Here is a 25,844-nt window from a genome sequence, read left to right on the forward strand (position 1 = left end):
GATACATAGTGGCACATGGTTGGTTAATGTGACCTTGTGAAGTCTGAATAAAATCGTTTACACTTGCGGCAGTTAGCACACCAAAGGCAATGCCCCAGTAAGGTACTCCAAAATAATCCGCTTATAGGTTAGGACTATATTGGTATAGTCCTAAGCCAGGACATGAAAAGTGCCAAAGTTAAACCTCTTTTCAAAAAGAACGATAGATCAGAAGTATGTAACTATAGACCGGTCAGTATTTTGTCCATCGTTTCTAAAATTCTTGAGCGCGCAGTATACAACCAGTTAGAAGCCTTTTTTGTTAAGAACAATATTTTGTATGAATATCAGAGTGGATTCAGGGGGAGCTACTCTACCGACTCCTGTCTCATCCATTTTACAGATCATATCCGTGAGCAGACTTCTAAGGGCCTGTTTGCGGGTATGATAATGCTGGACCTGCAGAAAGCTTTCGACACAGTGGACCATGATATCGGAAGCTTCGGGAGATGGGCGTGGAGTCGGTGGAGTGGTTCCGCTCTTATTTGTCTGGCAGAACTCAGTCCTTCATGTGAATGGAGCACAGTCTGATTTCAGCTCGGTTGTTTGCGGTGTTCCTCAGGGTAGTATTCTTGGGCCTTTACTGTTTTTACCCTATGTTAATGATATGAAAATAAGCATAAGTTCTTTTTGAAAACTAATTCTTTACGCAGATGATAGCGCCATTTTGTTTTCTCACAAAGATCCTTTTTATATCAGTCACGTCCTCGGCAAAGAATTAGAAAACTGTAGCAAATGGTTGATTGACAATAAACTTTCTTTGCATCTTGGGAAAACGGAATGTATTCTTTCTGGATCCAAACGAAAACTCAGTAAAGTCCCAAACTTTAGCATTAAATGTAATGGTCACGAGATCAAGTCTCAAACTTCAGTTAAGTACCTAGGTTCGTTTTTAGATGCAGACTTGTCCGGCACATCCATTGTAGAAAATATTGTCAAAAAAGTGAATAATAGGATTAAATTTTTATATCGTCAACAAAGTTTTTTAAAACAATATCTCAGAAAAACTCTTTGTAATTCTTCGATACAATGCCATCTAGATTATGCATCAACCTCGTGGTACTGTGATCTTACTAAAAAGCTGAAGAGTAAACTACAAGTGGCTCAAAACAAAGTAATTCGTTTTATTCACAATTACTATTGTAGAACATCTCTTTGCGTCGCAGATTTTAAAGATCTTGGTTTTTTGAATATTGAATTCAGGTGTAGACAACTGAGACTGAATCATGTCTATAAGATTTTCCATAACAAGTCTCCCAGTTACATGCATGAACACTTTACAAAATGCAGTGATATCCATTCTTACGGGAGCAGATCACATTTAAATTTTTATACGCCACAAGTCGATGGGTTTACATCAAATTCTTTTTATTACAATGCAATTAAGGACTGGAATAAGTTACCAGCTGACATAAAATCAGCAAAGTCCAAGGCTACTTATAAGAAACTTTTAAAGAAACATCTATTAATAGAAACGGAAAGAGATGAGAAATCTTTATATATATTTTTTAACTGGTTTTGTTTTAACACTTTTATGGTATTTTTATGAAATTAGTGTTTAGTATTTGTGTTATCATGTCAATTCGTGTAGAAAGTTATTAGACTCTTAGTTTCTGCATATGTTTGTATCATGGTGTCATTGATTTTGTAAGACCTATATAATATGCTTATGACACATACACCTAAATCTTTAACGTCACTCATAAGATCATGACGTGTTAACACCTTTGTACTCAAAAAAGGAATACCGTTTTAAAATGGAATGTATCTACCACTCTATAATATGTAATATGACAACGTAAGATCATTATCTTATGATTACATTATCACTTTTATACCATCATGTGACAGTTCTAAGAAGAGTAATTAGTCACTTAAGATCTAAATGTGACAGGATGGGCAATCCAGTGCACTATCTTCTATTTGAAATTATAAATACTGGAACAAGTATTACAACTATCTAGAGCCTAGTAGAGGTGATATCGATATCTTTTACATTTTATGTTTCAGTAACTATATATCCGAAACAAGAATAGCATCCTGTGATAAATTACAATCAATATTATATGATAGATGACTTTAATATTACAACTGTGATATCTGTGAAATACTGTGATAATTTATTATGCTATGTAATTTGTATTGACATCTAGTGCACAAATAAAATTATTATTATCATTATTATTATTATTATTATTATTATTATAGGGAATCATTTCAAATATTCCAGTGTTAAGTCTTACAGAGAAAAGTGGAGCGAAAGTATGTATTTTTTAAATGATGTAAATGTCCCCGCAAGATCTGAAGTATGTATAGCAGAAGACCATTGTGATATAAAGCCATCAATCAACCTCTGTCGTCTCTCTCAATTACAGAGCCACTCTGAAGAATATTCCTCGTGCCGATAATCGACAACGGTCAGATTTTCTAATTAGAAATACAAAGGGCATGAACACATTTTTCTTAATAATAAAAATACAAAAAAATAAGATTCGCTAGGTGCAAAACGTTATTAAAATGCGATCATTTCCCCCTTCTATTTTAAATGTAAAATGTGCAAAAGTGTAATATATGCGTTTATTTAAAGCAACTTTTTATATAAACCTTAGGTGCAAGCGTTTTCTTTCTCTCAATGAATATATATTTCCAATGATATATCATATTTCATTTTTTTGTAGAATACAGTTAATGGCCATAAGTGAGTCATCAAAATGGCCGCCAACAAAAGGAGCTGACCACTGACTGATCTTTGGTGGTCAATATATCGAGCTATTTTTCTTTTTGGCAAACGTTTTGATTGTGAATTATTCTCTTTATTATATATATAAGTTCATTTGGGGGGCTCCGTGGCCGAGTGGTTAAGGTCGCTGCCTTCAAATCACTTGCCCCTCATCGATGTGGGTTCGAGCCTCACTCAGGGCGTTGAATTCTTCATGTGAGGAAGCCATCCAGCTGGCTTACGGAAGGTCGGTGGTTCTACCCGGGTGCCCGCTCGTGATGAAATAATGCACGGAGGGGCACCTGGGGTCTTCCTCCACCATCAAAGCTGGAAAGTCGCCATATGACCTAAAATTGTGTCGGTGCGACGTTAAACCCAACCAAAAAAAAAAATATATAAGTTCATTTGTTTTCTTTGGACTAATTAAAACAGGAAATAGCTCTTTAATGTAAACAAATATCGTCTGAAACTGAATGGCTGTCAAAAGGAAAGAGTTGACACCTGAACAAAAAGAGATTGTTATATCTTTGGTAAATGATGGACGTGTTCAAAGAAAAATTGCAGAAATGTTAGAAATAAGTCAATTTTGCGTGTGTGTGTGTGTGCGCGCGCGTGTGTGTGTGTGCGCGTGTGTGTGTGTGTGTGTGTGTGTGAGTGTTGGGAGGGTGTGTGTGTGGGGGGGGGGGGGGGGGGGTTTCTGAAGAGGTATAGCGCAAGAGAAAGTGTAGAAATCGCACGTCGAAGTGGAAGGCCTCTGGCAGCAGGTGGAAGGGGTGACCACCAGATTGTGAGATTGGCTAAAAAACAGGAGGGCTCTTTTAGCAGAACTGACTGGACTAGTAAATGAGACATTGCCTAAGCCAATATCATCTAGAGCTGGTCGATTAAAGTTTCATGAGTATACAAGAAGGAAGGTACGAAAGACACTAACCATCAATACTACTAACCGGAAAAGGTGTGTTCGTGGTTTAAACAGAAATTACATTGGAAACTGGAACAATGTGATCTTTAGTGACGAAACACAGGTTAAACTTGACAGTTAAAAGAGAATAAGCGTTTGGAGAAAGGCAGATGAAATCTGGCATCCAGAGTGTCTCGGTTAACGTGGAGGTGGATGTGTGTCTGCTATGTTTTGGGAATGTCTAACTTATAATGGTGTTGGAACTTTGGAAGCTATTGAGGGAAATATAGACTCACAAAAATACATAGAGTGTCTAGACAGCAACTTGTGGCCGGTTATTGCCAAAAATTTCTTACAAGGAGACTATTTATTTCAGGAGGATAATGCCCCGGAGCATACATCAAAGATGAACTCTCAGTTGAAAAATAAAAATAGTATAACCTGTATGTCTTGGCCTTCACAGAGACCTCATATAAACATTATAGAAAATGTATGGCGAACCATCAAAATCAAACTTGAAAGGAAAAAACACTTGATCAAATCTAAACAAAATCTCGTTGAGGAAGGTAGGAAAATTTGGTATGATTTTCCAGTGCACTTTATAAAAAGCCTAAATCCTAAACGAATTCGGCAAGTGATAGTAAGCAGAGGTCATATCACCACATATTAACAAGCTTTTGTATCTAGGTAAGTGTTTTGTGAGAAAATTTTAACAGTTAAGTTCATGTTTGACAATACAAGCACCTGCTTGGCGGCTATTTTAATGACACATATTAAGGATTTATGAACCCAAATACGCTTTATTTTCACTTCCTTTGAAGAATAATTAACATGAGCTCTATGTTGTTGTTGTAGCATCACATGAAGACGATATATAAACGCGTGAACATACGGTATCGTGTTCAGTATATTTAATCATTTTAGTTAAATTATATGTCTATGTTTCATTCGAATCAAATAGTCTAAGTTTTGATGTAATGTTTCTTTACAATTTTACTTGCATAAATTACACGACTTCTACAACACAAAAAATTGCTTAATTAAATTTTGCGTTCAGCGGTACATTCAATGCTAAAAGAGACAAACACATTTTATGTTGTCAATTACGTTAATAAAACAGGAAAGAGAATGCTTTCTCTCTCTCTCTCTCTCTCTCTCTCTCTCTCTCTCTCTAAGCATGAGACAGTCTGTTATAAAATTAATTAATATTGATAATCTGCAGTTCTACAAAAAGTTATTGAATTGTATCTTCTGTTGTATTCTTCCCTATGTATTATGTTTAGCAGAATGTTAATGAGTAGAATATATTATATGAATTGAAAATACATAAGTTTATGGGTTCCTGCTTATTCTGGCAATAAAACATTTTTAATGATTCGTATTTTTTAATTTAAAGTCATTTGAAGTGTTTCTGTCTTTTCTTTTGTTTCGTAAACTACACCTAAGAATCTAATTTGATACAATACAAACTATCAAATAAACTGATAACTCGATACTGATTTTTCTCAATACATATGCTGCATAGGCTTTGAATAAATACGTTAAAACGACGAAATTTGTAATTTCGTCCACACTTTTTTGTTGAATGTAAACTGTACCTATGCATTCCGGAGTTCAAAGTGCTGAAAAATCGATGTAAACCTGATCCAGGCTGCAGGTGCACGTGACGTATATAACTACTCTTTCGTTATATACATATGTACTGTAAATTGAAAAAAAAAGTATTTTTTTCTCTGTCGAATACACGTAATAGTAACTTGTTTACTTCATTAGTTGACTGCTTGGTCAATTTTTGGCTAAAGAACTAGTGCTGATTTTGTAGGTTCTGTACACATTACCAATATTTTCCTATGATTTTGATAAGCACCTCTAAGGTTTAGAAGGAACTACAGATATATACATTCCCGTAAAGGGGCCAGTCCTACGAAACATTCTTATGACAAAACTTGAACTTGTTACATACGTTAGGAAAACACTGTGTAGAAAGCTGTTTAACGAAACTTGTTTTGACAATGCTCAAAGACAAGTCCTAACTTAAGGTGAAATCTGCCCGCAGCTTAGGATAAAATTAGATATGGCGAACGGTTATTTTCTGTATAGCAGTATAATTTCATACTTGTACATTTGTCTGTATATGTAGAAAATTATCTAGATAATGATAATAACAATAATAAGATGTCTGCTGAAATATATTCGATATCTTTCGTCGAGTTGCGCGCTACATTTAAATCTTACATTTTTAAGAAGAATATATTGAACATACTCAACATAACTGTGTGAAACGTGTAGGTTCTGAATTTTTATACCGTAGACGATTATTAATAAAACTCTACACGTACACGCACACAGTATGAAATAGCCTCTCTACAAAGGGTATTCGGAGAGAACTGATAATAAACTTTTATCAATGATGAGCAAGCCTCATCATGTCACTACAAAGACCATGTCAATAACTTTTACATCAAGGAGACAAATTCGCAACAACAATCTCAGTGATATGTTTACGTTCCTAGTTATACTTCACTAAACCGTTAACGATACTCGCTCTTGACAATACTTGCTCTGAAATTTAAAAAACATCACACATCTGTTTTTTTCTCTATGGATCGAGAAGAATCGAGTTTGAGTTCGCTATCGTATAAAGTTATTAGTCTACCACAACTTTTTATCACTTAGATGCGGATACAGCTTGGTAACAAAGTATTACTACTTCATTAAAACCACTCAGCCTTTAACTGAAACAAGAGTGTTTTTAAAACACGTATGTCCCCCATGATGGATTGTCCCATTTTCAGCCCAATGGTCACTATGACTTTGAACTTTGACATGCCAACTTCAAAAACATTAGGGATCATCCAGTCCAATTGTGCTATTAAATTTGATAGAAAGGTGTCAAGTGGTTCTTAGTTTATTGAGCAGAAGCCTTTTTAAGGTTCATGTCCCTGTGATCTTTACCTTTGACTTACTGACTCCAATATGATAGTGGTCCAATCATGCTACCAAATTTGAAAATTCTAGGTTAAGTGGTTTTCAAGTGATTAAGCAGAAATAGCTTTCGATGTTCAGGTTCCTGTGACCATGGAATTTGACCTACTGACCCAAAAAGTAATAGAGGTCATCTGCTTAAAAAGCCAAAGTTTGAATGCTCTTGGTCAATAGGTTCTCAAGGTTATCATGTAGAAATAGTTTCCAATGTTCAGATCCCTGTGACTTTGACCTATTACCCACAAAACAATATCATCTACTTTATAAGCCCAATCATGCTACCAAGTGTTTGTTCTGGGTCAAGTGGTTCGGAAACCGTTTTCAAGGCTCAGGCTTCTGTGACCTTGAACTTTGACATATTGATAAAAATACGATAGGGGTCATCTACTTTAAAAGCCCAATCAAGCTACCAAGTTTGAATGTTCTGGGTCAATAGGTTCTTTAGTTATAATTCGTTCTCCGACAGACAGACAGACGGACGGGCCGACGTGACTGACACGTGCAAAATATTACACCTGCGCTTCTACCAAGTGGGTCGGGGGAGAGGGGCATAATAAATAGCGTGTGTGGAAAGTAAGTCTTGCTACTGCATAGATTCCCTTTTTTATTTTATTTAATCATTTCTCTTAAATTTACTAGGCAAGAGAAGGGACATAATTATACAAAATTTGAATACCAGAAGCCTCAGGATTTATCTCCTGTAAAAAAACAGACGAATCTACGGAAAATTTATGTATTTTCTATTAACAAATATCATAAACCGCACCTAGAAAAAAATGTTTTAGATAAATTGCACTTTTCTGTTGTCAATGCGCATGAAACTTGTTTATAACATGTACTGCACATAATAGATATACATGTAAAAAATAGGTCTTAAACTCCAGTGAATATCTCATATCAAGTAATACTTTTCTTACAATTATTGAAAAGAGTATTTGAATCGCATCGAGTAAGTAAGAAAGTTTTATAAAAATTCGTACTTGAAGTTACTACAAAAGACCGGTGACATGTTAAAAATCAATATTTCACGATTTACTTCATGAATTCACCATTATACGATTTAAACTTCACGATTTCTCAATAACCCTGAGAATGAGAACTAAATTTTGAAGGTATATCCTATAAATCGGAGGAAATTATAAAAATATTTTAAAGTGGACACTTTAGTCATGAAGACTTTGTTTCCGAATTCTTAAAACCATTCAGGATAATTTAGTCTGCATAAAAGCAATATGTTCCTGTAAAAATGTGTAAATATTTGAAAAACAAGTACAACTTTCGGCGGATTTTCCTCAGAAATAAATATCATTAAAATCCCTATAATATTCAATACAGAAAAATATAAAGGTCACTTTTGGGTTAAACATAATTTGAATTGAAGAAATTAGCCAAAAACGCTGCTACGGATTGATTGAATTGAACAGTAGGACAAAGGGTTATAACTTATAATACACTGCACTTCAAAACAATGATATTTGTTGTTCTTTGTGGTTAATCAAGTGTTATAATGGTAGAGTAGCTAACAGCTTGTTTGAAAATGAATAATACAACAGCTTTAAAGATATTTTAGATGCCGCACTCCTTAGACGTGCATATGTAGTCATTCAACGCTGAAAAGTTAGATTTTGCATATAAATATTATCCTGCTGTTGTTAAGACAAGTCTTAAGAAAGTTATATCTTAAATAACCACTATTTAGGACATGCATAAGTTACCTTTGTGAAACGGTTTACGTTGTAACTTATGGCATTCCTAAGTGAAATTCAAACTTAAAAGTGAACTTAAGACATAACTTATGAACTATGTTAACCATTCCATTCAAAGCATTGAGCATATTTAGTCGGCAGTAATTCATATTTGTGTGTTAAGATCCCTTCGCTCTGTGTAAAATCTCATCTTCAGAATATTGCAACTTGCGTCAAGATTATCCGTATCTGGTAATGATAAATTACCATAAAATAAGAAATTATTTGTGTGAAAGCTATGGATATGATCCTATGATAAACATGAAATAAAATAAATTTAATGCCTGATTCAGCAATGGTAAATTTCATTGAAGTTTATCGGGAAATAATTCATTCACTTCCCCTCAAAATCCAAAATGGCATCCGTCATTTTAACTTATGTATTGTCTGTGTTTCCCTTCTCGATTTTTCCCTTTTCAAAGTTGATAGTGACGTTTTAGATCATTTTTGTCATAGGTCTTTAAATGTAAGTTAGATAGGTCGGGATGTAATACTTTTGCTATATTTTTGGAAAGGCAAAAACTGTCACTGCTTCAGGATTCATAGATGTCAGGATACCAGTTATATGACCCAGGAAAGTGCCTACGCCTTTAGTATCTTGAACAATGAAATGGGTCCTATCCCTAAGGTGACTATGTCTTATACTAGCTGACAAATGAAATAGAATGTCCTTTGTTAAGATGTATAGCTGGTGAGACCAAATATCTCATATATATATAGAAGTTTCCTCTGACTACCTTGCCTAAATGATTCGTGTACCAATGATTCGTAAATGACTTCGATAATGAGCTATATAATTTCAGGGATCAGGCAAATCACTAAATGTTTCAAAATAACAATCTTCAATTAATAATAATTAGCTCAAACTATCATAGGCTGGAGACTATGTTTGACTGGTTTTTTTATTGACGTTTCCGTCAGACAATGTCTTTGAATCAACAACATACAAGTCCTATCGCATAGATGCCCGGCCTCTGTCCTCTTAATTGAAGTTGCAACTCTATATGATTGCCCTGACTCCAGGATGCTTAGCGCCTACTTGCTATCACATTTAGCATTCAACTACCATATAGGTATATCCCCAGTGCCTTGGCTGTACTTCGCCAGTAACGCTGAACCGTCTATAAGCTGGAACTCTCTTACTATCTCCGTAGATTACCGAACTCTGGATCTCTGTCTCAGCTTCGCGATGCTCAGCCTATACATGTATATGCTATTGTCTATAGCATCCAAATACCCTTACGGTAAAACTCCTATGCGCTAGCCCTATAGCTCACAACCTGGTTGAAATTCTGCAACTCTTCTTTAGTCTACGAAATTCAAACGTCTTCTTTTTAATAATTTATCCGCACTGACAGTGTAGTTGCAATAACTTCCTTATCAAGGTATTGGGATAAATTATTAGTTGAATCCTCGATGTGTCTTCTTCTACCGCCGGATACCGAATGAGCTCTCTATCATCCATCTACCTATTAGCAGACGTGAGCTTTGATTAGTGCTATTTATAGAACGTGTTCTGATTGGTCCAAATTTATACATAGTATTTTACAACGAGTACTTGCTTTATTAAATATCTGGTTCCCTTTAACTATTGTATATGACAAAATGTGTGATGCTGGGATCCAGCTATCACTGTAATTAACCCAAATTGTCCATAAATGATCCAAAGCCTATTATTTACAGCAGTTCAACAGTAATTATAGCAATGACATCATTAAAAGGGAGTCAAGCACTATCTGTGCTTATGTGTTACGTTATCAATATATCAGATATACAAATTATTCTGACAAATGAGAGTCGATCTCAGCAATTTTGCACAGACATGACAACAGGATTCACTGAAATTAACTTGTTTACTTTTGTAAAAATGAAATATGAATCAGCAGAACTGCATGCACTTTTCATATTCATTATTGTACGAAATTATAAAAACTGAACGATTTATTATTAGATAATTACGTGCACAGAATAGGCCGACATCATTGTATTTGAAGATTCATTTAATTACTTTCATTGTATTTATTGTATCACAAGTGTGAAGTAGTTGTGATTTCCGAATTTGCAAAGTCCCCCATCATCTTATATAGAAATTTTACAACTTTTAACTTCCTTATCCGCTTTTTACACAGAAAGAGGCCAAAATTAGGGTGATGAAACACAAATCAAGTGTCAAAATGGTTAGAAACGTGTTGATAAGTTTGCTGAATGCATCCAAACCAGAGGTCATGAATATGTGCTCCTTGATAACATTTATACTGCTGTTGATGCTGTTTAAGGACATATAAATGGGCGTCTTTTTTTTTAAAGAAGTGGCATTACTTCACTCTGTCAATGGTCGAAACGAAACTTTTCTGTCGAAAGTCTGATATTTTAGAGAAATACTTATTACAAATAATAAAAGTTCGGTCAGATTTCGGTTTGATTTTTATTACCAAGATTAAACTAGTTAGCAATGACAGTAGCACATACTGGCACGACATGTATACAATTTGTAGCATTGAGCAGCTTAATATACACGAAGTAAATAAAACGCTAACTTTTCTTTAGTGTACACCAAGTGTTTCATAAGAAGAATCGCTGAATGCTTTTATTTAAGTAATAATAAGTTCCCAAACGTGGTTTATCGTAGAATAACCCGAGTTTTTCGTTCTTATGTGTAAAAATATATCACGAAAGCCGTAAGCCGGAGTGATATATTGTTTCGCATAAGAACGAAAAACTCGGGTTATTCTACGATAAATCACACTTGGGAACTTATTATTTCGATTCTAACACGACATACTAGTATCAACAGTGTTAGGACTACTTTTTAACGACCGGCGCTACGCACCTGGATCGGATGACGTCATTGCAACGCGAGTGGTTTATTGCAGACAAAGCCGAGATAGATTTTGCTCTACAAGTATGTAGGTTATTTGCTGGTCGTGTTAGAATTCTATTTTAAACTCCTCTATGCAACCGGGAGAAACTATTTGAACGTGTGTGATGAAGATGTTACAAGCAAATTTTGATGAACAGTAATCAAACGGTTCGTAAGAAGAGTCTTTTAAAAAGCTTTTTCTTATTTTAGCTCTATCGGCTTTAGCATGTAGTCAAGCGGAACTGTTTGAACAAACTTCATAAACGTGCATCCATGTCAGGACGCTACATTACAAATTTCGCTTAATTCTTACCTTTAGATTCAGAGGAGATATTTAAGTAAACAGTTGGTGCAGAACTGTGGACGACAAACTACCCCCTAAATAGCCTAGCCTATTGTTATGATAAAAATAGCGTTGTCATTTGGAAAGCACCCAAAGGTTGAGAAACTACATAAAAGAAAAAGAAATCCTTAGATTACGAGGAGAATGGTAGCTGACATATCATAGTGTAATGAAGACACTGGCTGCAGTTTCTTGTATGAGAGATGGGAAAAAGAACTTCCCAATTATAGTATTTGTTCAAATTTGCATATGAACACAGTTTCTTGTTAGAAACAGAAAAATGCAAAAACAATCATTGGTCACCGTGCTTGTTTATGAGTTACATATATCTGCTTTTAAAACTGGATTTTCTTCAAATCTGCATATTCAAGGGCAGATAACTCCCGAAAAAGCATGGTCGGATTTTCCGAATTAGGTGATAATAAGTTAAAGTTCTAATCAAGGGATACAATAAATAATCCCCAAATTAATAAGGACTATTGAAGTAAAAAAGGAAAAAGAAATGGACAGGTAGAAAATGAAATTAAAGAAATAAATAGGTGTAATAAAATCAAAGTAAGAAAACACTATTTTCAAGGTTTATATCCCTGTGACCTTAACCTTTGACCTTGAAATCAATAGAGGTCATGTCCACATCAAGACCAACATACGTATGAAGTTTCAAGGTTCTATGTGAAATACTTGTTCAGATATTGAGCAGAAACAATTTGCAATGTTTAGATCCCTGTGACCTTGATCTTTGACCTAGTGACCCCATTCTCATTTTGGACCAACTAGGGTAATAGGGAATCATTCTGACTAAGTGTCTTGAAGTTTGGATAAGTAGGTGTTTAGAAAAATGAATGAACAGAAAGGTTAACATGAGACTCATTATTCCATCCAACAGACATCCGCCCGGATAGACCTAATCGAAAAGCCGGATTTTTTCTTCGAAAACCCGGCCAAAAAGCAACATTTTGCTGCGAAAAAAGCACCAATTAACTAAATATTTTCGGTCATAAAATTGATATTATTAAGATATCATTAAAATAAGAAAACAGTCTCTACTACCATTTCTGGCGCCCTTTGTTGTAATATACAACATTTTGCATCTTGCAAAATAAAGTCGAAATTCAAGAAATGTCTCGTTACGGATTTAATTGATCAATCCGTAATCATCAGCTTTATGTAAAGTCGACCCGATAAAAATTGAAGTCATATTTGGGTTGTTCGCTAATAAATGAATCCATAAGTATTAAAAAAATACCTTAATACTTTGTTTCTTTTTATCATTAGGGGAGTACATACTTTCTTCGAACACCTTGTTATAGAAATAGCGGGGACCAACCAAATGTGTTTCTTTTGTATGACATAAAATGAAATAAATAAATTGGCAAGTATTTTATGTTGGTATATAGCCATTAAAAGTGTTGGCCAAGTCGTCTGATACTAATTTTAAGGTTTTAAGAGTTGTAAGTTGTTCTTTTCCTATGATATGCTTTTAAAAAATGACATGTCTATCTACCTCTCGTACCTCAGGACACCTTTTGTTTGTGTGAATTACAAACAGCTTTCAATCAGATAATAACGATATAAGTGCGGCTGTTTAGATCCCCAAGAGGACAATTGCTGTGGCATTAAAAATTACAAACTCTTGTTTTATACATTCACACACCTTTTATACTAGACAAATGGAAGCAATATTACAAACACATTCAGATTCGTCAGTATCCTTTGTTTAGTAATAGAACAATTGAGTTATCCAATTGGACTCTGTAGTATCAAAATCAAGTGAAATTTAATATGACATTTTAGATGCACATAAACTGCTGAAAGAAACTATTTTGTAACAGTTAACATGTAGCATTTTTTTCTGTTCTGGAATTTATAAATTCTAAACATAAATAAATACTAAAATACAAGTTTACAACAAGACGGAAAGTTGGAAGAGACGGATTGTTAGTTTTTGCAAAACACGTCATTCAGTGGTAAAGGAGAGATCACCGTGACGTCACGCATTAACATCTGTTTATCTGGCGGTGGGCAAAACAAGTGTTTTTACATCGTTTGTGTATGGGATCGGAATTTTTATTTTTTAATAACATTTTTGCTCATTTATGGATCTTGAAAATTCAAAATGTTTTGAAATACTTACAATTTTCATATTTTTGTATTCAAGTATCTTTTTTCAATGAACAACCATTTGAAATGACATAATAATTTTAAAAGCGGCGTAGTGATGTTCAAAACTTTTAGAAAAACAATGTAAATTAAGCGTTCATAGTTAATCCATTTTAATAATAATAAAAATAAAAATTAAAAGTAATTAATAATTTGCTTGTTTTAAAAGTAATTAATAATTTGCTTGTTTTATGACCTTTCCATTGACCAAAAACTTTGTGTTTTAAGAAAGTTTAGACTGTTAGAAAAGCATCACTGTTTGCAAAAAAAGAAAATGGACGGTCAGCTTCTGTCCACCCGATCACTGTCTTATCAGTTCTAAAAATAGAAAACAACATCGGGTTTGTATTTATAAAGCAAGAACAAAATGTACATCTAGGATTATATTCAAGATAACATAAATGCATAAACTTGATCACACCTACAACATGCATGACACTGTAATTAGCAGAAACAGTTTCAGGAATTTTATATGTCATCATACAGCTATATTTTTGCATCAGCAAATCATCTTATAGGACTCCATATACGAAAACGATTACCAAAATGGCTTGCTTGTCAATTGTTAAAACTATGAGCATCCGGGCATTCAGAGCAAAATGATGATACATGGCATACAATAATCAGATGACAATATCATATTAAATGTACTTAACTATTTGGAAAAATAAAAATGAATTTAATCTTCCTAACTAACAATATATAAAACGAAATAGTTATACGAGATTTCGCACTTAAAATTATGCGTCATTGATACTATGTAAATGAGACAGATTTGATTGACAGCACCAGAGCCATTTCTGTGAGATAATTTGTTCGTAAATGTTGCTGATTGGTTTGATTTTCTGTCGTGTGTTTTCAGGTTTCAGTCGTTTGGGACATATGTTAATTTCTTGCCATTTCTGGATTAAATGCGAGCGTGTTATAGCTGTGATGCGTTTCGAACCAAATAACCCATATAAATAACCCAAAAGAGACATTGTAAATTATTTTATAACAGTTATGACAAGGAAACAAATAGACAGTACTATTCCCCAATGATAACGTGATTCCCGCGCAAACGCGTTCGCTTTATGTTAATTGATAAAATAACAATTCATATTGCTTGTACTAACTTGTACAATACTTGATAAAGTTAATAACAATATTTTTTTCATATCATTTATCCTATATGTACATAGAAAAAAAAGCTCAGACGGGTAAAATGCAGTTATCAATGTTTCCGTATGAGTTGAATCCTCAAGAGGATTTTGTTTGGGGTGATTTTTGTTTTGTTTTCTCTATCCGAATTCAATTATGCTCCGGTATTTTTCGTTTCTTTCTTTGATGTTTTTGCATGTGCAAATGTGTCTTTATAAAATATATGTTCATTATTCACTACCACTGTATATGTTTAGTACATGCATTTAACTAATATCATCTTCGATGTGATACTTAACTTTTTTCATCTGGCATATTGGCTTCAGATATTTCTCTGCCGTTGTGTCATAGAGAAAGTGAACGCAAAAAGAAAATTAACTGTCGCACCCGGGTTTCGAACCCACACGGAGAAGGAGAAAGAGCTAATGAAAATAAAGTGTACTTTAACTGAAAACTAATTTGTAATCGGTATAACGACTAGAAGTATTTAGATTTTGACAAGTCAGTTCCTTATGCCTCATTTAAATCTATTTATAATTATGTTTGTAAACCTCACATTATCGTTTGGGCATTGTACAAATCTTAAACATAAACTCGTAATTTTGCTCGAAATACGAGCAATACAAATTAGAATTTTAACATTATTTTAACAATACCACGCATCAAGAGTAAGAAACCAAGTAAAATTTGAAACATTGGTCCATTTTCTAAATCATTAATTACAAAAGCAAAGAATTACAAATGTGCAGAATTCAAATGTAAATACATAAATTATATTCAAAAAAATGTGTGTATTTAATTGGTACCCCTTTTAATTATCTGCAAATCAGTTTAAATTTGAATTTTGTATTAGGGGAAAAACAAAAGGTCCATGCGTATGATTTTCAACCAAACAACAAAAAACAAAAAAATATTCCATTTGTCAAATTTACCGGTTAAAGTTTAAGAATATAAAACATTGATTTGATTAAAGTGCATTAAACCACTTTAAAAGCAACATTTTTTTACGTTGGGCCAAAAGACTTTTAAAAAAAAGTAAATTTTTCGGGGTGTTTATTAAAAAAACTCACTGAAAACAGACAGAAATTTTTGGGCTTACATTATGATTTAAATACCTAAATGCAATGTATGGGTAAAAATTTCTACAATTGTAGGTCAAATTATTTTATTTTCTTAAATGTGACGGGGTAATGTCGACTTTTTCATGTCAGTGCCAAGGGAGTGACTTTGCGAAACAAAAAAAAAATTTTTCCGAGTACCACGTCCTAAAAGTTAATAAGATTTAACTAAAACATTTTCTTGAAATTAAAAAACAACTGAATAATTTGATAAAAAATATTCGCTGATCTGTTTAACATTTCAGGCAAAAGACTTATTGTCATTTTCCTGACTACCTTTTTTGTTTTGTTATTTTAAGCATACATTGTGCCATGGGCATTTTCATACTAAAAATTTTGTCTCGTAGATTCTATACTTAAAAAGCATGGTTTTAGAACTTTGATCCGCTTAACTAAAATAGAGTTTTTTGGGACTTAAAAAGTACTTGTGTTTTAAAGGGGTTCAGAAAATAAAAATGTATAACGCATAAAAAATTGTAAAAAAAGTCAATGAAAGAAAGGCATGATAAATTTTTGTAACTTCTGTTAAAATTTAAGAAAAATTACTTACATGTGAAAATCAGTTTATAAATGAATTGGTATAAAACCGCGAGATTAGCACGAAAAAGATTACAACTAATCCTTTACTAACCTTTTTGGACCCGGGGTGTATTTTTTCCCAATTGCAACGATTATCTTTTCTTTTTTGACTCACATGAAATGTTCTCTTTTTAATTTTTAAAAAATCATTAATGAACTTTCTAGAATTTTCTTTGAGATTGCTAACATTTTTCTTTTTTTAAAAAAACTGAAGTAACGCGAGAGACTGAAATGATGGCTTTTTATTGCTCTTTAAAAAGTTGCCTTTTCTTTTTTTGTGTAAAAAGGCCTGACCTTTACCCCAACGGGCCCTGCATATTGAAGACATTTCCCCTTACTAAATTTTCGAAAAAATTTGATACAAACAAAACTATTGGCAGTACCAAACAATATCTTTACCATACTACTACAGTAATTATGATCACATTAAGAAAAATTATAATCTATGCATTTTAAACTATTTTTAAAAAATTTTCCATTAAAGGGCTTTAAAGTTCCGAAAATAAAACACGTTATGGTTTGGTAACAGCATTTTCCATTTCATAACAAAAAATACAAGAAACCCCAAACCTTTAACCCCCCAATAGGTACAAAAGGAAATGTTCACCGTAAACAAACTTTCAGTAGACATAACCATTAGGTTTTTTTTGAACAAAGTCTTTCCATTTCATCTCCTAAAAAGGAGCGATTTTAAAATTGTAAAAATTCCCTTTTCTCTCTACAAGTAATTCACGTTTAAAACTTTTTGTTTGGTATGTAAAATTGCGAAATTTTTTAAAAGTGAAAACTTCAAAGTTACAAATTTCTCTATTGCCTGGCGAAAAAAAGGAAATTCCCAGTGTACCTCAAAATACGTTAGCCACACAAATTACATGATTTTTTTTTCTATATTATAGGGGTATTATAATAAAATTTAGAAAATTAAAAATTCACAAATTTGTATTTACAATGTTTTGTAATATTGGGTATTTTGACCCCCAAAATACTTTAAAATGACGTTTTTTTTCGATTAGGAAAAGGTAACCTTTTTGTCATGTTAATATATCTTACATATTAATATTTCTGCGCCTTTTAAATTTTACACCCATTTCCACAGTTAGGGCAATTTTTCCCCGGAGGAAATTTCCCCGAAACCCTCAATATCTGTTTGGGGACGGAAACGTGGGATCATTACTTTTGACATTTTTCCCCTCCCATAACCTCCTATTCTTTAACTAGATAATTTTCAGTAAGTCTGGGGATAGTTAGAATTAATTTTTCCCACTGCCCCCTTTTATGCCTGGTTCATTCAATTTTTCTACGCACGATCTTTCCCGTTCACACGTTCCTGCTTGAATTTTCATACGCCATCTTCCTTCACATCGTTCCCCTGTGAATTTTTTATACACATCTTTCCCAAATTTACACGTTCCCGCTTGAATTTTCATAATGATCTTTCCCGTTCTACGTCGTTCCTGCTTTTAATTGAAAAAAAGTTAAATTACTAAAAAAAAAAGCAAAAACAAAAATATGCTACAATTACAATGTATCACATGTGATGCTTTTTTGAAACTATTATTTATTATATTGTTTTCCAAATATCTGTTTTTGACTGTACCCTCAAGAAAAAAAAAAATTTTTTGTTTTTAATTTGCAATCTTTTTTATTTCGGTTTAAAATTTTCGTGGGGCCAATTGGTTTTACATTCCTTACAGCGAAATAAAAAAAATAGGAAAAAAAACTTCATACCAGCTAAAACAAAAAAATACAGTAACCCGGGTAAACAGTGGTTTTATTTCTTTTTTTACACAGTTCCCCTCAATGCGATACAAACCAAAAAAAAACACTGTTTTTTCCGTAAAATCTACAGAGCGTTTGAATCCGACTGAAAAAGGGAAATTTTAGATAGGGTTTTGTTTTTTTTACATGTACACACATTTCACTTTCATCCTTCTGACAACATTTCTAAAATTAATTTCCCAAAATGTGTCTGTCACAAAGTTATTCAAACTGATAATAGACAGAAAAGAAACAACTAACATACCTAAGTTCATCTGGGTTTGCACTGAATCTCACTTGATTTACTTCCAGTTTGGCTGAAATAATGTAGTAATGTAAACGTAGACCATTTGTCAACAGTGATACAACACATTCTTAAGGTAGTGGACCCGTAACGAAATTCGGCAAATTACGTTTTCTCCGAATGCGTATTCGGCATTCTCCGGGTTTTATTGATAGTTATGTGTGCATTGAACTATGTAACCAAAGAATGCCGAATTTCCTTACAATAATACGTAATTACAAGGAAATCGCCCAGTTTAAGTATAATTCTGGCAAAAACACCATTTTCAGAAATACGCTCATCATATATATAGTATTGTAAAACACAAAACAAAAATTACCTTTAGTGTTCCTCCTTTTTTTTCTTGCAATAAAGCATACGATGACTACAACAAAGAGGACAGCTAAACAAATGCCAAGAATAATCCAAATAAACAAGTTGTCACCAGAAGCAGAAATGTCCATGTCTTTGTAACGTTTCTCATCTTTCTCTAAATTAGAAAACACAATGTGTTAAAGTCATCTACTGGATTAACTTGTCTAAAAGAGTATAAAAAGAATACCACATTATTTTAGAATTCATAGAAAGAAAATGACTCATGTTGTAGTAGAAAAAGAAAGCAACATTCGACCGGAATTGTTTGTTGTTGTTGTTGTTGTTTTTGTTGGGTTTAACGTCGCACCGACACAATTTAGGTCATATGACGACTTCCCAGCTTTGATGTTGGAGAAAGACCTAAGGTGCCCCTTCGAGTATTTTTTCATCAAGGGCGGACTCCTGGGTAGAACCGTAGGCCAGCCGGACGGCTTCCGCATGAAGAATTCAACGCCCCGAGTGAGGCTTGATCCCACATCGATTAGGGGCAAGTGATTCAAAGTCAGTGATTTTAATACTTCGCCACGAAAGCCCCGGAATCGCCTGTAGATTATCCAGAAGATACAAGTGATAATACCCAAGTTAAAAGGCATGTGATATGGATGAAAGGTACCCAGTATTTTACCTTGGAAATGTAATCTTGGGGTTATGCATAAATGTAAGTGTTAATATTTCAGTAGATATTTTCTCTCACGCATTTACGATCTTTTTTAATGAAATAAATTCAAAAATGGATTTCATTTCTGTCTAAAGTGCGATTGACGGAAAAGCCAATTCTGGGATCAGATATATAACTAGCTGTCCACCATCGCTGGCCATTTTATCTAACATAGCCTCTAACTGTCAACAGAACGATTTAAAAAAGAGAAAAGATCATTTTTTTATTCATTATCATTGCAATGCGTAATATGTCATTGATACGCTTCATGGATATACATATAACACCTTAGCCATACACATTTTCGCGTTTCTGTTTGTGACTTAAAGGCACTGACCTCCAGATTTGGCTAAACAATAATCTTTCTTTCAAATTGAAGCTTGGTCATATTATAAACATTAGAATATGAATTTTTGTTTCTAAATACTTTGAAAATTCCAAATCAAGAAAAAAAGATGACCGCGTCGGGAATCGAACCCCGGACGGCCGCGGCAATAAAGACATTTTCCCGTCGTCGTAACCAATAACGCTATTGCTGAAATAGTGAATAATGACTTCAAAATACAGATGTTTATAATCGAGATAGTTTACCAGGAGTAAAAACGTGACAAACGCTTTTCGATTTTCATCGTAAAAAGTAGTAAAAACAGCAAATTCTCATGTGTTTTCGTAACATAAAGTTTGTCAGTAATTAAGTTTTACAACCTTCTTGAGAAATATAGCATTTATTTCGGGATATCGAAAAAATATTTTTGTTGTTGTCGAACGATCTGGAGGCATGCCGCTTTAATTAATGAAACAACAATTTTTAAAAGTAGGATAAGTTTTACTTACGAAATGAGACAGTAGTTAGCTTGAGCTTGTAAAACATGTTTGAAAAAGGAATTTGTAAGTGAAATCAATGAATTTATTAAATACTTTGTATATAGATAAACAAGGAAATAGAAAAGGACAATGATAATCATTTGTTTAGTTTCACAAGGTTACGAAGGTCATCTTTTAATTAATTAATATCAAAGTTAGGACAGTCATGTTTTGATTTAACAAGGCTAGGCTAATCATTTCTTTAATTCAACAAGACTAGGTTAATACTTTTTAATCTAATGAGACTAGTATAGTCAAAATTCACATAAAAGGACTAGAATAGTAATTTTTTAATATAATGATACTATTTTAGTCATTTTTAAATAACTAGACTAGGCCAGTCTATTTCAATTTAACAAGACTCGGGTCGTATTTCTCATTTTGGAAAGATTCTTATATTTCATATTTCAATTTATGTTAAAGGGTTGTTTTGAATGGACATAAAAAGATATTCATTTAAATGCAGATCAAGATATATTGGAGAGTCATAAAAAAGAAGTTACCAAGAATGTTTACAGTCAGTCTCTTTTGGTCACTTGTTTGTAAATAATGAGTTTGGCAAATAAATTGTCGTTGTTGCGTAAGGTTTGCTTCAATAGCAATGACGCATTCTGTTTTCAACTGACACAGTTTCAAAGTTATATTTCCAACATCAGACTGCTCCACCCATGAAATGTAGGAGGCAGGAATGCTTTGTGCTGAGCATTTTATGTGTGCCTGTTCCCCTTGTAAAATTGTAAGTTCTGAACCAGATATGTTGAATTCGATGATAGGTGCATCTGCAATTAACGAACAGAAATGACTAAGTTAATAATAATATGTGCGATGTATTTACAGTTGAAACGCGATATCTCGAACTCGCTTATGTCAAAATTCCGGCTTTCTAGAAGACATTTTTAAGTCCCGTATGAAAACGCATACGCAAAATATCACTGTTTAAGACGAAATTCGGTTATCTCGAAGTAATACGCTAATACGCGTTTCACCTGTACTTTGGTCTTGTAGTATCAGTTTAAATGAAGGTTCATTGCATGTCTATATAGCTATTTAGCGAATGATAGAGTAAGTAAATTGTTTGAATATTGTTATAATATTTTCCGGTCCTTAATGATCGTTAAGTATATTCATTTTTAATCTGTCAAAATCGGTGCTACGGGAGCGTGAGGATGTTGCACATTTCATTTCCTTTCATGAAAAGACTCGATCAACTCGATCAACTCGAGTTTGCAATTATTTTACTTTGTTGCTTTCTATGCTTCCAAAGGACCATCTTATAGATTTTATTGTAATTTCAGTTGCTGTAAATAGCATTTAAGGACGAAATCACAACCTCCTTATTTACTAAGGGCAAAATATTCTACTGCAGACATCGTCTCTTGGACACATTCTCAAGATAATACTTTTCAAAACAAGGAGCGCTCAAAGGTTGTAGGTGGAAGTAAGGACGGGGTGATAGGTGCAGGTGGGGTTGGGCGCAGGACTGCGACCTGGCAAACATGAACAATTTTTCCCGGAAAAGTTTCGGATAACCCCCAAAATACTATTATTCCTAAAACAGGGATCTGGCCCAAAAATCTCCGTTTTCCCAATTACTAACTGTTTCTTTTGCTTTGAAAAAAAAAGAGTTGGACCAAAAATTAGGAGAGACTCAACTGTTAGGTTACTGATGAACCTCTACTATTTTACAGATTTGTACATAATAATATAAACGCCATAGTTAAATATAAACAATTGTCACAGTAACCATGCATATTCTAGGTATTTAATTTTTTTTTTTTTTTGGTATCTGCAAAAGGCTTCATAGATATTTCATAAGTCAATGGCATATTCATAACAAAACCTATAGTTCTCGGGCGTACAAAAATTAAACAAACATTCCACTCACAAGGCAGAATGATCGAGCGTGCGACCTTCAAATCGACATCAAAATGTTGACAATCAGCTGTGCATTCTATCTCTTCACCATTGTCGTCTTTATTTATATCCAAATTTACTGCATATTCCGAATTCCAGGCGCCATGAGGTTGGCTCACGTTTCTGGTATAACGTTCTGAAACAATGATTCCGTTTGGAGCACTAATGTTTGCTGCACATGCTGGGTTTGAATTGTAGATGGTACAAACAGCGTAAATTTGATGTGGAGGTTTTTGCTCAACCTTGACCGCCAATTTAATGTCTGCAGGTGGAACTGAAGAAAAAAGAAATTTATCTGACTGAATTCCAATATTTCAAGTTATACGACCTATTTTTGGATCTGCAATTGATTTTTAATATAAATTGACCATTTTGAAAGTAGTATAACATCCCTTTTAAATTCTTTCATGATACTTGCTCGTTTTCCACATCGCTTGCAAAAACAGTCATGGTAGGATGAATGTTCACAAAATTATAAATACATTAACACTCATTGATTAACGAATATGAATATTTTTAACAAGACCCGTTTAATTTTTCTAGTAAACAAAGTAGACTGAACATTGTGTTTTATATTGCAACAATTCACTGTTGTCACAAATAGCGCCAATAGTCATAGCGGCGCGCTGGAAAATAAATCCATACGAAACAGACAAATATCTTGTTGAAGTCATCAAGAATGTACATAATAACCCTTTATGCGTTTGAATCGAAATAATATATATTTAATAGTAGTTTGCTCTTGAATAAAATCATTATTTGATGTTTAGGTGCGTATTATTTCATCACTCGAGGTGCACCCTCATAATATAATTCCTTCGCATCTAACCTCCAAACAACAATCGTATCAATGATAAATCACTTTTTGAGACTACTTCTTAAATATTCTATGTAGTACAATATTGGTATTTTAGTTTGGGTGCTTATATGCAAGACGTATGGTATAGACACATTTACCACAAAGAAATAAAATTCCAAAATAGGAAACTATAAACAAATTAATAAAAAATAAAGCACAGCCTATTAAAGCTATAAAATTTCACAGAAACACATAAAAGGCAAAAATAAATCGGAATTATTCTATTGATGCTTACACTTGACATTTAACCGTTTCGTTGGGGAACACTCATTTGTGACTTTGTACCATTCATTATAACGGCAACATGTGACGTTTTCATTGTTCCAGATTCGTTCGAATGTTGTCAGGTAAACAGCACTCGTGTATAAATAGGTTGCAGCATTGAAACTATCTGTTTGGACTGCAGACGACACTTCCATACCGGAAATGTTTAAAATGACATCAGGAGCAGGTCTTCCTTCATCCAGTATGCAAGAAATAATGCCGACATGTCCTTCCTTGAGAATCTGTGGTACCGTAAAAATCTTTAATGTTGGTGATTCTGGAAGGACAGCGTGAGAAATAAATATTCAAATAAACGATATGTGTATGGTCACTTTATCTGAAAAAATGTGAAGCAGCTAAATATAAAGTTACTTATAACTCAGTAACCTTATTAATTAAGGTAAAAATAACAATATGACTGCCTTGAAAAGTAATTATAAGTTTGCTGAAATTCGAAATGTGATTTGTTGCTTTCTTCTGTATCTAATGCGCAGTGCAGGTTACGTCGATCGGGGTAATATTAGACAAATATCTTAAAACGATAAGTTCTTAAGTCCATTTTCAGTTTAAAGTCCCAAATATACTTGCCATCTATAAAACATATCTTGGTCCATATTATATTATGACTGCTTCTGACAAGCCAGAACTAATTTGAAACTCCAGTCATGCCCGGTACAAATACTCCGGGTCAAATGTCACCAACTTTATCTACACATTTTTAGCTGGCACTTTTTTAGACAAAGCAATTTCAAATGTTCTACATTTCCGCACGACAAATAAAGATCAGCATATCAATACTGAGAGCTGTTAAACAACGTATCCAATTACCATCGCAAAAATGTTTCTAAAACGTTTCCTTTGAAAACTCTGGGAAATTTAAGTCAATTTACTCAAATGAAATTGTCAGAAATTTAGCATCTGTTACCCTACATATCAACCACCAAATATTTAGTATTCAAAAACGATAACGGGTGCCATACATGTAACATGGTGGTCTAGGTGTAGAGGACCGGATATTGAGCCGCTTAGTTCAAAAATCAATAATACCCCCATTTTGAACATCTCCCGATAATCAATCAATGCATAAAAAACGGAGAATAATTTCGTACTGTTTTATAGGTTTTGAAAACAAAATATGAACACATTTTGAGTTTTTTTTTTCAAGTACACAATCGCATTCGGTTTAATTTAAAAATTGAACAAAAATTTCATTGGAACTTTATTGTTTGCAAATGGAAGTGGATTATTAAAGTATATTCGATTTGTCTTGTGTGACTTTTATTACATTTGTTGATGCTGATTTTGATAAACTTCGTGAATAGACACACACAAAAGCTTTTAAAAACCACATGACCGGTTAAGTGTACAATTAAAACATCACAACTGCCACGAATAGCTTATTAACTTGTCCGATAATAGCCCCATGTCCGATAATACCCTGATCGACGTTAAGTAATATAACAAAATGAAAAATGTGTTTAAAGCTTAAGGTGGAATGCGCCCCAAAATTTTTGACGAATTTCGTCCTGAAATTTATACTGTACAAAATTCAAGAAATATGCGATTGAGCTCCGGTTTTACTTTTTCGCCATATTGTTCGTGTTTTTTGCTATTGTGTCATAAACATGGCCCCTGGCGTCACTCTTCGTGCAACGCCCAGTTCCGGGTGCTTTCGGCATTTTTCCTTTCCTGCGCTCTGAATGTAATACACTTGAAAAATACAAAATAATTAACACTTTGCATTCAGAAAATACTACTCAATGGTATAAAATTCAGCGAATTCAGATTTACGCATAGGACGTCAGAGACGATATTGTGACATCAGAACGGAAAAACTCACATCAAGTTTTGTTGCAGATTTTGCCTTAAAATCCATTTTATAAAAAATCGGCTCGATAAAAAACCGTGAATTTTTTGTATGTTGTTCGCAGTGTGTGTACGTCTAGTAGACACATGATTATATAGGGGTCACAGACTTTTATTTTTCAATATTTGACGATATTTTACCCCTACCTCATTAAGAAATGATACGTTTAATCGTCTTTTTAAAAAAAATAATCTAAAACGTATGCGAAGCTGCATGTATTGACGGTAAATTCGGAATGAATTGATGAAAGGAATCGACATAAAAGTATTGAGAGACATATGGTGAGATTTGCCAAGAAAGTGTTAAAGAAAAGGTCGATTTTTTAAAATATGTAATAACAGACAGGTGGTTACGAACCTGTTCCGAAAAGAAGAATTGTAGATATGAAATATCTTAATGAGATATTTGATAAA

The 25,844-nt window shown here is 33.5% G+C and overlaps 1 protein-coding gene across 1 annotated transcript in view; it reads right to left on the bottom strand.

Annotated features, from left to right (window-relative positions):
- LOC123559674 (uncharacterized) overlaps nucleotides 1-25,844 on the bottom strand; it is a 134,682-nt gene that overhangs the window by 90,231 nt on the left and 18,607 nt on the right. The window contains exons 6-10 of the mRNA XM_053516809.1: nucleotides 23,536-23,841; nucleotides 22,413-22,715; nucleotides 21,031-21,306; nucleotides 18,971-19,120; nucleotides 18,613-18,664 (exon numbers count right to left, since the gene is read on the bottom strand). Of these exons, the coding sequence (XP_053372784.1) occupies nucleotides 18,613-18,664; nucleotides 18,971-19,120; nucleotides 21,031-21,306; nucleotides 22,413-22,715; nucleotides 23,536-23,841 (1,087 nt within the window). The remainder of the gene's footprint in view (nucleotides 1-18,612; nucleotides 18,665-18,970; nucleotides 19,121-21,030; nucleotides 21,307-22,412; nucleotides 22,716-23,535; nucleotides 23,842-25,844) is intronic.

Source organism: Mercenaria mercenaria, chromosome 10, assembly GCF_021730395.1.
Source record: "Mercenaria mercenaria strain notata chromosome 10, MADL_Memer_1, whole genome shotgun sequence".
NCBI classification, from domain to species: domain Eukaryota; kingdom Metazoa; phylum Mollusca; class Bivalvia; order Venerida; family Veneridae; genus Mercenaria; species Mercenaria mercenaria.